The 16,970-nt window shown below is 40.9% G+C and overlaps 1 protein-coding gene across 3 annotated transcripts in view; it reads left to right on the forward strand.

The window, feature by feature from the left end:
- Positions 1-16,791, forward strand: part of pkn1a (protein kinase N1a) — a 50,155-nt gene extending 33,364 nt beyond the window's left edge. For 2 of the 3 annotated variants that reach the window (XM_034129896.1, XM_034129895.1), the window contains exons 6-23: positions 2,668-2,813; positions 3,722-3,935; positions 4,606-4,800; positions 5,404-5,513; positions 6,455-6,598; positions 6,860-6,935; positions 7,432-7,567; positions 7,817-7,943; positions 8,688-8,767; positions 9,117-9,192; positions 11,575-11,666; positions 11,945-12,121; positions 12,694-12,756; positions 13,473-13,549; positions 13,632-13,774; positions 14,755-14,862; positions 14,959-15,039; positions 15,130-16,791. In XM_034129896.1, the coding sequence (XP_033985787.1) occupies positions 2,668-2,813; positions 3,722-3,935; positions 4,606-4,800; positions 5,404-5,513; positions 6,455-6,598; positions 6,860-6,935; positions 7,432-7,567; positions 7,817-7,943; positions 8,688-8,767; positions 9,117-9,192; positions 11,575-11,666; positions 11,945-12,121; positions 12,694-12,756; positions 13,473-13,549; positions 13,632-13,774; positions 14,755-14,862; positions 14,959-15,039; positions 15,130-15,333 (2,249 nt within the window). In that variant the 3' untranslated portion in view covers positions 15,334-16,791. The remainder of the gene's footprint in view (positions 1-2,667; positions 2,814-3,721; positions 3,936-4,605; positions 4,801-5,403; positions 5,514-6,454; positions 6,599-6,859; positions 6,936-7,431; positions 7,568-7,816; positions 7,944-8,687; positions 8,768-9,116; positions 9,193-11,574; positions 11,667-11,944; positions 12,122-12,693; positions 12,757-13,472; positions 13,550-13,631; positions 13,775-14,754; positions 14,863-14,958; positions 15,040-15,129) is intronic. The other variant, XM_034129897.1, reaches the window with a different exon arrangement.
- Positions 16,792-16,970: the final 179 nt, after the last annotated feature.

Genomic DNA, 16,970 nt, shown 5'->3' on the forward strand with positions numbered 1-16,970 from the left:
CACACACAAACGCTCGCTCACACACACTCACAATGGTATTGTACTGTGTGCAGAGGCACAGCAAAGACACTCTGGGCTGATGATTGCATATGAAACGTTCTGAAGCGTAGTCATGCACCTCAAGTTACAATTAAACCATGAATATGATGTCCTGGTTCCTTTCTCTGCTTTCTGACACACACACACACATATTAAATGTTGTGGCTGAGCGTATTTGCCATTTAAAGGGGCTGAGGCAGGTGAATGAGTGTCTGTCAGGCAGGGAGTGCTGTGGACCATTATGGCCTCCTTGCTGGGAAAATGGGCCGATTGATTGCGGTCACGAGAGCTGGACGGTTTGGTAAAATGCTGCAGGGGAGCAGGGAGAGAGCAATGTGAGGGAGTAGAAGTAAAATAAAGATTTGAAGGATGGTTTATTCCTTTGGGGCTATACTTGTTTTTACTCATGTCAGACAGAGACAGCCAATGGCTATTAAGAGAATGGGCTTTTAAGGCAAAGAGGATAATGGCAAAGTGGACAGACCTTGAATGACCGTACTTCCCTCCTCTGTGGTAAACGTACTGGGTTTAATGTTCTGAAGTTCAATGCTCTACTGTTGCGTGATAAAGATAGAATTATCGATATTAATGGCCATTGATTCTACACTTTAAAGTGTACCTGTTTAGAGGTTGTGCAGAGTACTAATGCATATGTGAAAAAATATCTTTGTAGCCAGCTCCCCATCCTTGCTTGCGGCTATCAACTGGCTACATTAGCCGCCTCGACCATAATACACCTGAATCTTTTACTGGATTGTGTGTGGCCGAGTTGCATTGTGGGTCATCTGCTGAATCAATTGTTTAAAACTGAGTGCAATGCTAAATCTGTGGAGTGCTTGTTTATTTGTTTGTACTCATAACTCTATCGGTCCTTTATCATCTTTAATGGCGCCTTTACGTTTTTTTAGTTAAATAGTGATTGTGTGTTTAAGCAGCATACTGTGATGGCAGCAGAACAACAAACACCTTTTATATCCGTTTTTGTGATATTCAACAATGCATTTCTTCATATCCATATCATTTCCTGAATACACTTTCTCTGTATTTTACCCTAGTTGTTACCTCGATATTCCTCTCTTATTATATTCAACTCTTGAATTTTCTTTTGTGCTGCTGTCCAACATAGTCTCTCCTTGAACCGCACACACACACTCACAGGGGTTGTGTGTATAGTGTACACAGACAGACAGTCTCCAGGCACCACACCCGGTGGAGAGGTCATCTCACAGGGTCTGGGCTCCAGGCAGAACACCTTATTAGGAGATAAAAGCATCCACATCCATCCTATCCCCTACCTCCCCCCTTCCCTTTCTTTCTCCTCCTGTCTCATGAAGCACTTTGAAAACTCAAAAGCCATAAAAAAATCATTTTTCAGCACTCTTCTGTGTCCTTTGTCCATCTTCTTTACTAGCCTGACGTTTGAAAGACAAATGCACTTTGTATCAATTCTATTTATCCTATCATCCTTTTCCTTATCTCATGACTCCTCTTCTCCTCCCTTATCTGTGTGCTTCAAGGTTTTTGTTAGAGATTGCTACTGTGTGTCATTAAGCTAGCCACTTAGCTGTAATTGTGCTTCACGGGTGTTGCTCTGAGTTTGACCCCATGTGTGTTTTTCTGAGTGAAGGAGCTCGATTATGTTTTTCCCATTTGACTGAGCATTGCACTCAATTCACTGTTTTGGATCAAGCTACTGTCACCAGGCCTTTGTATTTAAGGGGTGAAATAAACAATTGTTAGTGTTTTATCAGTGTCATTGGTTTCGTTTTCCAGTGGCTGTCACGTTGGAGAGTGATCTAAAAAATGTTATTCATATCATTTCTGCACCAACCTTCCACAATGAATCTCTCTTCATTGCGTATGTAGGCAGGTCTCGATTTATTAAACCATTTGTCAGAGTATCGAAAACATGTTTTTCCATTTAACTGTGTCACATCATGATTAGATGAATGTCACATCATGATTAGATCAATGTCACATCATTATTAGATCAATGGCTTTTTCTTGCATGGCAAATTGCTAAATATCATCTATCTAATCAGGGGTAGCTGTAGTATGTGGTAACAACAGGAAATACTCGTATTTTATACTGGACAACAAGCTGGTATTACCATAACAACCCTGGACATCTCATTTAAGTAATTATTGGAAATCATCAATTGTTTTAGTCAGGTTCAAATAAATCATCAGTTTGTCCAAACATCAAATCTAACAAAAAGGACATTTTAAAGACAGATATGAGTTTGCTTTTGAAGATGGGAGTGAGTAAGCCATTTGGAAGCAGAGGTTGGAACTGAAGTTAATGTTGTTTACGGAATGAATTCGGATTGCTCACTTCCCTCCGGGCGCTGCTAATGTTTTCTTTGTCAGGCTCTTGTGTAATGCATGACATGCATTAAGGTATTAACCTTACTTAGTACGCCCAGGGGAGTTACCTCTAACACACTGCTGCCAAAACAAGACTCAAGTCCTCAAGTGCACCTGCCAAGATTAAACAGAATATAACTGAATAAAGTGTGCAGGTGGATTAAAGACGTTTCATATTTATAGCATCCTATCTCAGTTGCAAAGTGTAAAATTCCTCTGGTCAGATGCACAGTCATGTAATGTTTCTGTCTCACCGTGCAGGTAACCAGGACCTCTGTGGGATGGAGGTGCGTCTGGAAGAGCTGAGGCATCACTACAGGGTGGAGCATGCCGTCGCTGAGGGGGCCAAAAATGTCCTCAGGCTCCTGGGGGCCAGCAAGGTCCAGGACAAGAAAGCCCTGTCTGAGGTAGGACTGGAAACACACACACACACACACACACACACACACACACACACACACACACACACACACACACACACACACACACACACACACACACACACACACACACACACACACACACACACACACACACACACACACACACACACACACACACACACACACACACATATATATCCTGCAACTGCAAACCCTTCCTCCATCTCAAATGTACTTAATGAAAAGCTGTAAGACATATAAGTCATGTAAATCATATGTTTCATCTCTACTTCTAGATAAACACATTGAAACTCTAATCTTCCCTTCTCCTGCCTGTACTTCACAGTGCCTTTATGTTTAACCGTTTTTACAGCACCACTTCATTGTAAGCTAACCTAATGTGGTAAGCTTTCTGTTGATTGGTTCAACATAAACAGACAATATGAAGTAATGTAGCACCATAAAGCAATTTCCTCTGCAGTCTGATATACTGTATCACAGAGCAGCTACAAATATATATCTTCACAATAGCAGCCACAAAATCATATATGACCTTCAAACTCAGAATAACCTTACATCATTAACCATGTGGCGTTGGAACTCACTTACACACAAAAAATACACACATAATCGTATATGTCATTCAAAATGGTGTTAAAAGCAAATCATATTTCTAATACAAATGGTATAAAGAAAATATCAATGCTGTATTCTTCTGCAAGGTATATTAGTATAGAACCTCTTTATTGAAAATGTCTAATGTATTCTCACACCAATACTCCTGTTGTTATTATTGTTGAAATTTGACCTAAGTATGACAGGAAGTATGGATTTATGTGGTTTGTGAGATTGAATTGAGACGTAAAAGTGAAGTGAATGTCGCCCAGTGAATGTAACTGTGTTTTAAAGCTGCTCTGCTTGATGATCTGTAGGCACAGTCTCGTCTGAGCGAGGCGTCTCTGCGCTTAGACCTGCTGAGGCAGTCTCTGGACCGTCGCCTGTCAGAGCTGCCGGAGGACCATCCCAAGGCCAGCGTCATCAAAGAGGAGCTGGTCCTGGCCTCCTCCCCGGTCTTCAGCTCCCGCCACAGCGCCCCCTACCTCCACAACCAGTACAGCACCCTCAACAAGCCCTCGCCTCTCACTGGTACGACAAATACAAAAACTACAGGGGGCGCAGTCAAGCATGTTCACACAACAAGAATCATAGATACACAGTGACAAAAGCATGTGCGTGACAACATGCAAAACTGTATACTAACTCTGTATAGAACAGAGACTATTCAAATCAAAGTCATTTCGAAGCCCCTAGCCATCTTATTAATTCAGGTTGGGATGATGAGGTTTCAGGTTCAACCTTATTATAATATGTATAAAACTACATTGTAATGCTTGTGCTCAGTGGCATTTTCTGCTTTACAAAATGGGCACACATCCCAAGACAAAGAAATAAAAAACGTTTCACACAATAAGGACATCCTTTTGTATTATGTATTCTATGATCCTGTGTGATGGGTGGGTAATGGCTTTTTATTGATCTTCAGGCCGATGACGTAAATTGGATTCCAGATAATTATGGCTATTTATGAAGAAATAATCTTTGTAAATAAAAGAATATTTGTTCTGTGTTCACAGAGATGATTTGTCTTAAATAAAAGCAGATTTACTTATGTAGCCTCTGGTATACAGTATACAGTACAATAGAAATTGCAAGGATGACAGAACAATTCCACAGTTTATTTATTTCTGTCGTGGCCTTTGCTGTTTTTGGCCTTCAGGTGTTGGTTTGTACCTGAGTTCTTCCCCTCTGTCTTCAGGTACGCTACAGGTGCAGCTGCTGGGCTGTGTTGGGCTGCTGGAGGTGGTCCCAGGTCGCAACAAAGGGACAGCCGTCATGCTGCCCTGCTACAGCCCCGGAGACAACCGCTCCTTCATGAGAGGAAGCAAAGGACTCTACGGACGCAGCGGCTCAGTCAGCGGGAAAACACCCAGCAAGACAGACGAGCTCTCCTGTAAGTGTGGTCCCCATTTTGTTCGTTTTGTTCGTTTCAGAATTCTTTCTTATTTTCTTTTCTTTTATATTATTATTTTTCCCTATAACGTATATAAGAAAAATAAGAATAAACATTTATTTGTTACGATCATTCAGTTCTTAAATAGTAAATGTAGTTCCAAAGGTTTAAAAAAAGAACGTCCTTTTTTTGCCCTTGGACATTTTTCATCACAAACAGTGCAACACATACTGTCGCTCTCAGCACAAAATAGCAATGAAGCTATAGCAGATCCATATTGAGTAAATTCAATTAGTGTCACTGTATGTTGGTACGGTCAGGGATTGTGAGTGCTCACACATAATTGCACAGCAACATCAGCACATTTAGTGAGATTGCTGCAACACCCTGAGCAGACAATTCACAGCCAGCTTTTCTTAAGGTCTTGCACTTTATGTCTTCAAGTAAATTAATTACGATCATTAATCAATACCCATACGGTATTACACTAGCTTTCTTTGTTATAGTGTTCAGCACTAGGGTGGCAGGTTCTGTAGAGTAATGTAACTTATAGAGGGAATCAAATGTGCTGATCGTGTGCGTTGTGTGTGTGTGTGCGTGCAGCCGAGGTGAGTGCTGTGCTGAAGCTGGAGAACAACGTGGTGGGCCAGACACCCTGGAAGACTGTGGGAGAACAGGCCTGGGACCAGACCTTCACTGTGGAGCTGGAAAGGGTCAGTACACACACACATGAACACATCAAGTGGATTTTAAAGTGTAAACATAATGAGATGGATCTACATGTTCAAATATTGTTAACATTATAGCTAGCGCTAACATCTTGGTTTAAATTACTGTCAAAAGCAAAGAACACCTGAAAAGAAAAACTGAAACGAAAGAAAGATATCTATAAATGTCTCTTTGCCTCCTCTTTTAACGGAGACATGACTCCGGTTGTTTGCACTGATGCCTCTGTACTGTATATGTTTTATTGCTTAAAGGGGACCTATCATGCAAAATGCACTTTTGTACGTCTTTTATACATGAATATGTGTCCCCGGTGTTCCAGGGAACTCACCAAGTGTCAGAAAACACAACCCTCTCTATTTTCCTCCATACCCAAATCTCTAAAAAAAGGGGCTGCAACGGATCTGATAAAAACTGATCCAGATTTGAACACGTTACTGACGTCAGGACAGTGGCGCTACGGCTATTGGGCCAACTCCACCAATCAGGAGGAGACAGCCACGGCCATTGCCGTTCGAAAGCGCTGGAGACGCTGTAGTACATATGCCAGGCCAGTAGATGGTGCTGTTCTCACTGAATCTGCCCAGAGCTAGAAATTGTCAAATTGAGCAAAATGAGGCATGGCTAAAATGCATGATCTGTTTGGTATTTTGAAAAAAAAAAAGTATAAATATGCCTTATATAGGTATGGTCCTACACTATATTATTCAAATATAGCATGATAGGTCCACTTTAAGGGAGTTGTGACCCAGAGGCAGAGAGAATTGCATTTTTTACGCAGATGTTGTGTACAGCCATCACATTGTGCAGCCTTATATACTTCATGATGATAAGTTAAAGCAAAAATTGTGTCTATTGCCTCGTTAATGATCCTATTAGTACATCTGCAGCTACCACTATTGAGAGCTGGTATCTGTGTGTGTTTTAGTCGAGGGAGATGGAGATTGCAGTCTACTGGAAGGACTACCGCTCGTTGGCCGCCCTGAAGTACCTGAAGCTGGAGGAGTTCCTGGACAACCAGAAACACAGAGTTCAGCTGGAGCTGGAGCCTCAGGGCCTGCTGCTGGCAGAGGTACACACACACAAACGCACACACATGGCAACAGAACATTGGAAAAGGGACAGCAACACATAAGTGTGAACATAGATGTCCTTGCATACATGACACCTGTCTATGCATGTGCTATAAATACACACAAAGATATTCAAATGTGCCCTTCCCAGACACACACAAAGCTGTCACATGCACCTGTGCTGAAAAACGCTTTGATATATCATACGAACTAAAATGTTGATCTGTAGTTTCTATGTTTCGTGTGTGTGTGTTTGGCAGGTGACCTTCTTCAACCCGGTCATTGAGAGAGCTCCTCGCCTTCAGAGGCAGAAGAAGGTCTTTTCTAAGCAGCAAGGTGAGCGGAGAGTGGAAACACAGGAAAATATGCTGATCTTGGAAATAACTATAGTTTTTCTTCTCTGCAAATGTAATACAGTTTGCTAAGATTACCTTTTGAAATCAACAAACAGCAGTTGTTTTTTTTTACTTTATGAGAAAATAAATATAACCAGAAGGTAGGAACAGTGATGGTTACACAAAACACTCAATTAATTCAGACCACAGCACCATCTAGTGGTGAATAAATCATCTCGTTTCCTCATCATGATGACAACTTTATTTACGCAGCACTTGCCGGAACAAAGATAGGAAGTACTACACTTAAACAGGATGTAAACTGGGGATATTCAAATTGAGCCCAAAATAAAGCTGAAAATATTTGTATAGAGAAATTCTACAATATACAGAAATAATAGTTGTGGAGGATTTACAAAAGAAGACCTTTTCCTTGACAGTGTGATGATCGGTTCTGAAGACATAACATATCTGACTGGTTGGGTTTCTGTTTTCAGGCAAAGCATTCCTTCGGGCCCGTCAGATGAACGTTGATATCGGGACGTGGGTGAGGCTGCTTCGAAACGCCATCCCCACTGTCAACAACTCAGGAACCTACAGTCCCAACGCACACAGCCTCACACTCAACTCTGGGTAAGACACACACACACACACACACACACACACAACACAACCCAACCCAGAAGCCACACAGATGCACACATTCCACTTCATTGTTCTGTGATGTTTCATAGCCATCAGACCTCAAACCTTTCTCCTTGTGTCTCCTGGCAAAGTGTAAAGCACTGGATGCTTTCTCTGCCCCACGTCTAACCACCCTCTTGTGTTTGTCTGTCTGCATCGCCGTGTTGGTTTGTTTGTTTGTGTCTGCGTGAATTTCAGGGAGGTCTCAGTGGAGAAGTTGAGTCTGGACAGCGACTCTCCGATAAGAATGGATTACAAGAGAGACGCGGACGGACAAACCCTGGTGAGGGAGACAGACAGAGATGAAGCCCTGGAGATGGGGGAGGTGTGTGTGTATGGTTAGGCCTACTGTAGTAAGGTCTTTGTATTTACTGTTGGGTGAGGGAAGTTTCACTATTTCCTAGAAATAAAGCCCAAAGCTCTGATCCACAAGTAAAGAATAAACCCCAACAGATGGGATAAATCATCACATATACAATTGATGTTTTATCATTTGATCAAAATGTAATTGCACAAAATTAAGGCCATAAAAGATACAATTTGGTTCAAATGCTGACTTTATTTGAAGTTAAACAAACCACAGAAGACAGTGTTTAATTTTGAGGTTAAAATGTAATTGGGAAATCACTAGTGAATCCAGAAAGCTCTTACTGAAAATAAGCCCCTAATCATTATACATAACACTAAATATAGTTAATATGATCACAAAATATAGATATCAAATACAAAATAGCATCAGGTACCTAACTTAGTGCAGACAATGGCGTTTTAGGGCCATTGTAGGTTAAAATAATCCCATGAATGGCAACTATTTGTTCTTTGAAATGCCGATTTCAGCTTAAATGATACAAAAAACAGCCATGATGTGGATTCTCTTGCAGGGGGGCGCTTGATTACAGTGTCTCCAACTAAAGCAACAGAGCAGGGACAAAAAGTGAATCCTGCTGTTTGTATGTCACGTCCATCATGTAATCATGCGTCTCTTGACTTCCATTATGTCTCTGTCTCTGCATGTCCCTCTCTCTGTGTCTTCTCCTCTGTGCCTCTTTCCTCGCATGTCCCCCATCAGGACCGACTGCCCGTCATCGAGCCCTTCTCTCCCCCAGACCTCACCCCCGAGTGCCCTGTCCGAACCCCATCTGTTGGCAGGTACACACGCATAAACACTCCATCCTTGTGCCCCATCCACGTTGGATTTGTTTTTGATATTTTCTGTGAAACTGTACTTTTACTCTCATATTTGTATGAGTTTTATATTCTTGTATAAACAACATCGTTTTTGGTTTAAAGTTTTTTCACAATGATATGAGTTTCCTAAAACCCCATATAGAGGCTTCATAAACAAGCAACATTTTTCTCTTTCATTTTTTGAATGTAAGTAAGTCTCTCCATCGCTGTCTGTATTCTAGGCAGTGTATATGAACGCCAATCTGATATTTACTGTATTTGGTTTTACCCTTTAAATGTTTCTGCTGACCGTCTCCCACTGTCTCCTCAGTAAGCAGAGGAAGGGCCCTCTGTCTCTGCAGGACTTCAGGCTGATCGCTGTGTTGGGAAGGGGACACTTTGGAAAGGTACACTTTTGTTGGTTACTTTTAAGTTGGAATACACAAAAGTACCAGCGGAAAAGGTCTCCATTATAACACAAAGAACATTAGAAGGCAGTTCTTGATTTTATGAGCTCAATATGTGTACAAATGTAGACACATATATGGCTACAAAACTTAAAAAGGGTTTGAATTGCGTCTCATATGGATTGCAGTGTGTTCGTCAGGCAGTATCAAGAGGTTTACGCTTAAATATTTCCAAGAATCCATACATTTAAGAGAATATGTGAAAGGCCTTTTTTCTTTGTATGTTTTGAGAATATGTTCTTATTTGCATTCAATGGAACTTTACTTTGTCAATAATGTTATGTCACATGGAAAGTGGCATGGCTGCAGTAAGTTTAAAAAACTTAAATGAAACCCTCGTTTCATACATATTGATCATTTTCATTCAAAATAAGCTGAAAGTTTGAAATAGCAGTAATGTGAACAGGAAAAGTGATTCACACTTGAATAAAAGCACAGCAATTCAGATCTTAAATAAATATCCCAATAAACTGTTTCTATGGGATAGTGGTGGTCTAATGCAGGGGTTCCCAACCTTTATTGTGCCAAGGACCGGTAGATACATTCAAAAAAAATCGCGGACCGGTTGTCAATTTTAACTGATTTTAATATTTACTCACCACCAGCAGGTAGCAACAGAGGCTAATTGTATGTAACAGCCTGAACAAATACTAGAACAATATGCATCCAAAAAATATTAACAAAGTTTAAAAAAGAACCGGTGTTGTTTTTTGGTTTTTCGGAAAACCAAAAAACCTACATTATTCAGTTTTTAAACCAAAACGGGAAAACAGATAAATCAACGTTTTGGTTTTGTTTGTATGATTTACGGATAATCCAGTGAATGCTGGGAAAACGAGGAGAAGGCGCATTATGGTGTGTGTGTGTGTGTGTGTGTGTGTGTGTGTGTGTGTGTGTGTGTGTGTGTGTGTGTGTGTGTGTGTGTGTGTGTGTGTGTGTGTGTGTGTGTGTGTGTGTGGTGTGTGTGTGTGGTGTGTGTGTGTGTGTGTGTGTGTGTGTGTGTGTGTGTGTGTGTGTGTGTGTGTGTGTGTGTGTGTGTGTGTGTGTGTGTGTGTGTGTGTGTGTGGGTGTGGGTGTGTGTGGGTGGGTGGGTGGGTGGGTGGGTGGGTCGTTCGTTCCGGTGCACACTTAAGATTAAACTAATTTATTTTGGGAACAGCCGCATATGTGTCGGACAGACACAAACACACAGAGCTGAGCTTAGCAGAGCACATACACACACATGCGCCTTGGTGACTGACTGGACATCTCCTTCATAAAACTAATAAAAGGGGGAGTAATCGGGCAGTTCGATGTGTGTAGATGTGTGTGTGGTTAACACGTAGCAGCCTGCAGTCACTCTTAAACTGTTCTGATTAAGTTAAACACAGCGAAGGCGGTGCGTAAAAAGGCACAGCTCTTTACCGAGTACGTCCCGCTGCCTCCTGATGCTGCAGCCATTTCATGAAGTGAAGGAGGTTTTCCTTCTATAAAACAGCTGCGGGCAGCAGATACCGTGAGAGTCCCGGACATTAATTCATAGATCAAGGCAGACTGGTTTACTCTCCTGTTTTGCCAATCCGGTGCTTAAACAAATAGCTCTACACCCCTGGCCGACATGTCCTTAAAATGAAGTCTGAGTTTGAAATATATCTCAAATAATGTATGCACCACCATTTCCCCACATAAACATAACAGTCTGCAATCAAACGGTTGTCTCCTGTGCGCTCCTCTTCCTACTTGGCGCACCGGTAACATGCTCGTGCGCACAAGAGGCTGAGACCTAGGCTGAGCCGCAGAATCCCTCGGAACATCATAAAAGCCATTTTCAACGGTTTTCTGGTGAAAGATTAACTAGCTACTGGATGAAATAATATGACTGGTGGCATAGGTGCGAAAATTACACTTTTTGAAAAAAAATATTATGATAAAATATTTTTATATATTTATAATTCTGCAAATATTACGATAAACTCACAGCTATTTCGCGGCCCGGCAGTAACACCTCCGCGGCCCGGTACCGGTCCGTGGACCGGGGGTTGGGAACCCCTGGTCTAATGGATAGTGAGGTGGGCTGAAGATCGGAAGGTTGTGAGTTCAAATCCCGCCAGGAACACCACCACTAGTGTGCCCTTGAGTAAGGCGCGTTTCCATTTTACTCCAGGGAGAATGTCCCTGTAATTGGTAATTGTAAGTCGCTTTGGATAAAAAGCGTCAGCTAAATGAAATGTAATGTAATGTAATTTTGTCTTCAGCCCTCGGTTCACACTTGACAGGGTTTGTGAATTGTTAGTAAAAACAAAGAGTAAATCAAAGCTGTTTTCTGCATGTGTTTGTCTTCAGGTGTTGTTGTCAGAATACAAGAAGACAGGCACAATGTACGCCATCAAAGCCCTGAAGAAGGGAGATATCGTAGCTCGGGATGAAGTGGAAAGGTGCGTGTTGATATGTCCATTACCTTGTTTGTTGTTTTTCTTTAGACTGGATTTACGGCCTGTTTTTATAGATAATACATTTCACTGTGTTTAATATATGCAGCTGTCCCTTAAATCACCATGATTACAGCTCATTTGACCAAAATAAACACTGTCTAATTAAGTGTCAAAATGTGTAATTATTCTCTCTAATCTTTTTCCTTTCCTCCCAATAATCCTTCATTTTTTGTATCTCTGCTTCCTCCTCCTCTCCACCTTTTCTCTCCCTCCCTCGTCAGTCTAATGTGTGAGAAGCGCATCTTTGAGGTGGTGAACCTGTCGCACCACCCCTTCCTCGTCAACCTGTTTGCGTGCTTCCAGACTCCGGAGCATGTGTGTTTTGTCATGGAGTACACAGCAGGAGGCGACCTGATGATGCACATCCACACTGACGTCTTCACAGAGCCCCGAGCCGTGTATGTAACGATGGTTTTTGTTTAGTTCATCCAATGCAATTTGATAAGGAAAGACTACATTTGACACTGAAACAATTTGACAAATATACACTTCATTTGTCTCAGACTTCTGAAGACTGATAATAGCTTCAGCTGAATTCAAGAATATGACAACAATACATTTTGTCCCACATCTCTTATTGTAGAAACACATTTGGAAGCAATGTATTTGTGGCCAGTATAGACGGGACCAATTATCAAATAAACCAAAAGCTTATTCAGTGTTCATATGGGAATGTCAGGGTTGATATAAGACAGACAGACAGACAGAAAAAAGTTTGTAGTGGAAAATGTTGTGTTCAAACTTCTTTGGCATCTGGTACATCCGGCAAATACAAATTATCACTTAATTCATTGTCTTTTTCAGTGGACATGACCAAAACCGAAAGCCTACAACTTTGCCATTAAACACATGCATTCACCGTCTTATTAGTACTAGAAGTCAATGTGTCCATTTTTGGTAACAAAATGAGATGACATTTTACTCCCTTTTATTTCAGGTTAGCAATAACATTTATTTGGTTTGTCTTTAGGTTTTATTCAGCCTGCGTAGTTCTTGGACTTCAGTTCCTCCACGACCATAAGATTGTGTACAGGTAAGAGGAACCCACACAAACCTGTGTCCTCACATGACAGTGGGGATGTAAAAAAGGGATGTCTACTTTATAAGCAACAGACCGGGCATGTTATAGTAGTTACGTAATCGACACAATCTTGATCATCTTTTGCTTACTTTGATATTTCCCTTTGTGTTAAAATGTGTGTTTATTTACATTCAAATGTCACCAACATTCTAAAAAACATAATACCAGAAATAACAGCAGGATTAACCTTGGGCATTGTGCAGACATTGAGCATTTTATATAACAAACCTTTAAGTGCATTTTTATTTACGGCTTTTGGGAATGGTTTTATTTGTATTTATTGAGTACAATTAAATGTTCCAATTAGAATTCCAATGACTGTACTTGCATTATTATACTAATACACTATCATTATAACAGTTGCATTATATGGTCTTAAAATAGCAATAGTAACATTTGTATAAATTAATTCTGGGACAATGTGTCCAACAGAAAGTCCAAAGTCATTGTGACAGGACTTCTCATATTTGTTAAGTCAACTTGAGAAGCTCTTATTGTAAACATTGCTGGATATCAGCCGGGCCTCAGCAAAGTCTCACATATAAATTAGTACTGTAAATGTTTGGTCTCGGTTGTATCTCTTTAAACTCCTTGTGTCCTCTCAGCTGTACTCGTTAACATTGTGTACAGATTCTCAGCTACACATTTCTATCTTCCCTCTCTTCCAGAGACCTCAAGCTCGACAACCTGCTGCTCGACACAGATGGTTATGTGAAGATCGCTGACTTTGGGCTGTGTAAAGAAGGTGGATACTGATGTTGCTGACAGATGGGCGTTTATTTTTAGACATCTGCAAAATTCCTCTAAAAATCTGTCTCTGTCTGTAGGAATGGGCTTCGGGGACCGGACCAGCACGTTCTGTGGGACTCCAGAGTTTTTAGCCCCCGAGGTCCTGACGGATACATCCTACACCAGAGCGGTAGACTGGTGGGGACTGGGGGTCCTCATCTATGAAATGTTGGTGGGAGAGGTGAGAACTAAGCATATACAGATATATACTTTACACGGTGTATGGGAGGATAGCTGAAATAAGCTTTGCGTGAACACGCATTACATATTTGTTAGTTTACTATCCATCCAATATCATAGCCAAGAGTATATAGATTTCATATTGGTAAATGTATATAAAAAGGTGTCCCTAAAATCTTTAATTAAAAATAACTAATCATATTGCAAGTGCGCTGAATAACTTCAGTCTTAGATGTGCTATTTATATTGCTTCTCACCTTTTACAAAGATAACTGGATCTTTAAAATTACTAACAGTGTTTCCCCTAGGATGGAGTCATAGCAGCAGTGCTAAGGCACGCGGGCCCAGCTAAATGTGAGCGCGGAGCGCGTGGAATCTTTTAGTGTGTGCGCGTGCGAAGTGCGCCCCGCCAATATGTTTCTATGTGTCTGCCATTATTTTTTAAATGTTGAAATGAAATGCATCAATCTGGTGCACTTTGAGCACAAAATGAATTGATGGATACAGCTCTCAACACTCATATGAAAGAGAGCTGTATACTTTTCAATAATCCAAACATCTTTAGAATATGATCACAACCAATAACAAATCATTTAAACTTGTTTATTCTTATCTTATGTTACCTAGTTAGTATTCTTTCTTTTTCTTTATGCATATTACTAATCACTCCCCTTTTAAACTGTTTTTTTTTACTGTCCTATAGTACGCATTGGAATGATTTCTTACTTTATTTTTTACAATTATATTAAATAGTTAAAGGTGTGCTCTCTCTAGCTCTCTCGCTCTCTCTCTGTCTCGCTCGCTCACAGAGGCTGTGTGGCCACGGATTATTATTTTAATGTATTAAAATTATTTAATTATTTTGGTACCCGGCTGGCGCCCCGTAGCAGCGGCGCGCATACATTCAGCAGCGGCGCTTGATTTGTGAAATCTGTAGAATGGATTTTATTTACCAATTGTCATCTGTGTGTGTTTCTATAGTCTCCATTCCCAGGGGATGATGAAGAGGAGGTGTTTGACAGCATAGTGAATGACGAAGTCCGCTATCCACGCTTTCTGTCCACCGAGGCTATCGGCATTATGAGAAGGGTAAGAATACACACAAACCACACGCACATAAATACTGAAAGATACTCTTTCTTGTCATGAGCCATTTGTGATTCTTGTATGTGTTTTCGTGATCAGCTGTTGAGGAGGAACCCGGAGAGAAGACTGGGCTCTGGTGAAAAGGATGCAGAGGAAATTAAGAAGCAGCCATTCTTCAGAGTAAGTGCCCATTTTCTTTCTTCTTCTTTTTTTTTTATATTCACCTTTTCTAATTATTTATTGTCTTTTTTTTTCTCTGTCCGCCTCCAGAATGTGGACTGGGAGATGTTGCTGCAGAGGAAGGCTCCCCCCCCCTTCGTCCCCTCCATTGTCGGGAAGGAAGACGTCAGCAACTTCGACGAGGAGTTCACCACCGAACCTCCGGCACTCACGCCACCACGCGAACCTCGTGTGCTCTCCCGCAAAGACCAGGAGAGCTTCCGGGACTTTGACTACGTCTCCGACCTCTGCTAGTGGGCCTTGAAGACGAAGAGGAATGTTTGACTTTAAAGGCTTCACGACGGTTTTATCTGAGCGGACCACCGGTCCCAACTGACTGTCCGCTGATTGTTTGTCTGCCGTTAATTACACTGTGAATGAATGCGGAGAGACCGGAGCCAGTCGGTCTGTGTTTTGTGTGTCTACAAGTTATAAAGATAGAAAGCTGAGAAAATAAAAGCCAGGACGGACAGCTGGTGGGGTTGTACAAACGAAGGCCCCAACCCTCGTACATCACATCAGTGACTTGTGTATCTTTACAAACATTAGCCTTTTAAATTACCTCCTCCAATCCTCTTATGTGTCGCTGTATTCACCCGTGCAGCTGTGAGGAGGAGCTGCTGACTTTTTAATGGCCTCTCATACCAATGCCTTACATTTGTATTTGATCCACAGAAAAGCATCATGTTTTTATTTTATGGTTGTAAACAGCAGCAGGAAGAGTGAGAAACCGAGAGGACCTGCTTGTGAGAGTGGGAATTGTGACGTCTCGTTCAGAGTGAATTTGTATTTGAAGCTTCCCCAGCAGTGGTGTGATGATGACCCTCAGTCATGCTGACCAATGCTGGGCGAACTATGAAATATAACTACGGGGTAAAGAATCACTTCTTAATTCCTTGGAATTCTACCAACCACTTTTAAAAATTTGATTTTTAAAAGTGGATTTTAATGAATGCCACAAATGTTACAATTGCAATTTTTAAGTAATCATATTTTATGACCGTTGACTCCTCATCCATTATTCAGTACCAACCACATACTTTTTAATTGGAAATTGTATATCATATCACAACCATCAGCATTAAATGCTATGTAGCAAACAGGTCACTGTATTTCACTTTTTTTTTTCAAAAAAAAACTGAACACTAAAACTTGATGCACAATGTAACATTATTGTGTTTGTTCATTCTGAGTTTAAGACGCATTGCTCCAGTTATCTACATGCTACCAGAGTTTTGTGTACATGAAGTAAGTAATTTCCCCTCAAGGCATTTATATGTGACTTTAAACTCAACAAACTCTGGCTCTAGCATTTGTTTTAGTGTCTGTTTTAGAGAACGGATTCCAACAATACAGCTACCCGTGGTGGTTATTGCAGATTAAGTTATCTTTGTTTCAGATAAAACCAATGAATATCTTGGTGAATATCTGGGAAATCTGGGTGGTGACGCAATCAAAATAAATATTGTCGGCCACATCACATCCCAGCGAACAAGGTATCTTGGCAATACATTTCTAAAGAAACTATCATTTAAAACACAATGATATATGTTGAAAATATGAGCCAGTGGTAAAAACATTTCTGAGTAGAGGCGAGGTTTGTTGTGAAGCTGTATGTATGATGTGTGGATTTTACTTATCTTGTGTTGTGTCAAAACAAAAACCATGTGAGAGTACGAGATGACTTATTTTATAAAGAAAACTTGGAGTGAATAATCTGTCTGTGTTGTTTTTAGTGTACAGTATCTAAGGACACTTGAGAGGCAAGTAAAACAGAAGAGAAAATACAAAAACATAGCAGTATCAGTAGTTTTTATTTGGGACTAAACATCCATTTAGCAGCAGCATTTTAAACTGAGGGGTGATGTTCTAAATTGTTTTGTGTTTTTTGC

The sequence above is a fragment of the Trematomus bernacchii genome, unplaced genomic scaffold, assembly GCF_902827165.1.
Source record: "Trematomus bernacchii unplaced genomic scaffold, fTreBer1.1, whole genome shotgun sequence".
NCBI classification, from domain to species: Eukaryota; Metazoa; Chordata; class Actinopteri; order Perciformes; family Nototheniidae; genus Trematomus; species Trematomus bernacchii.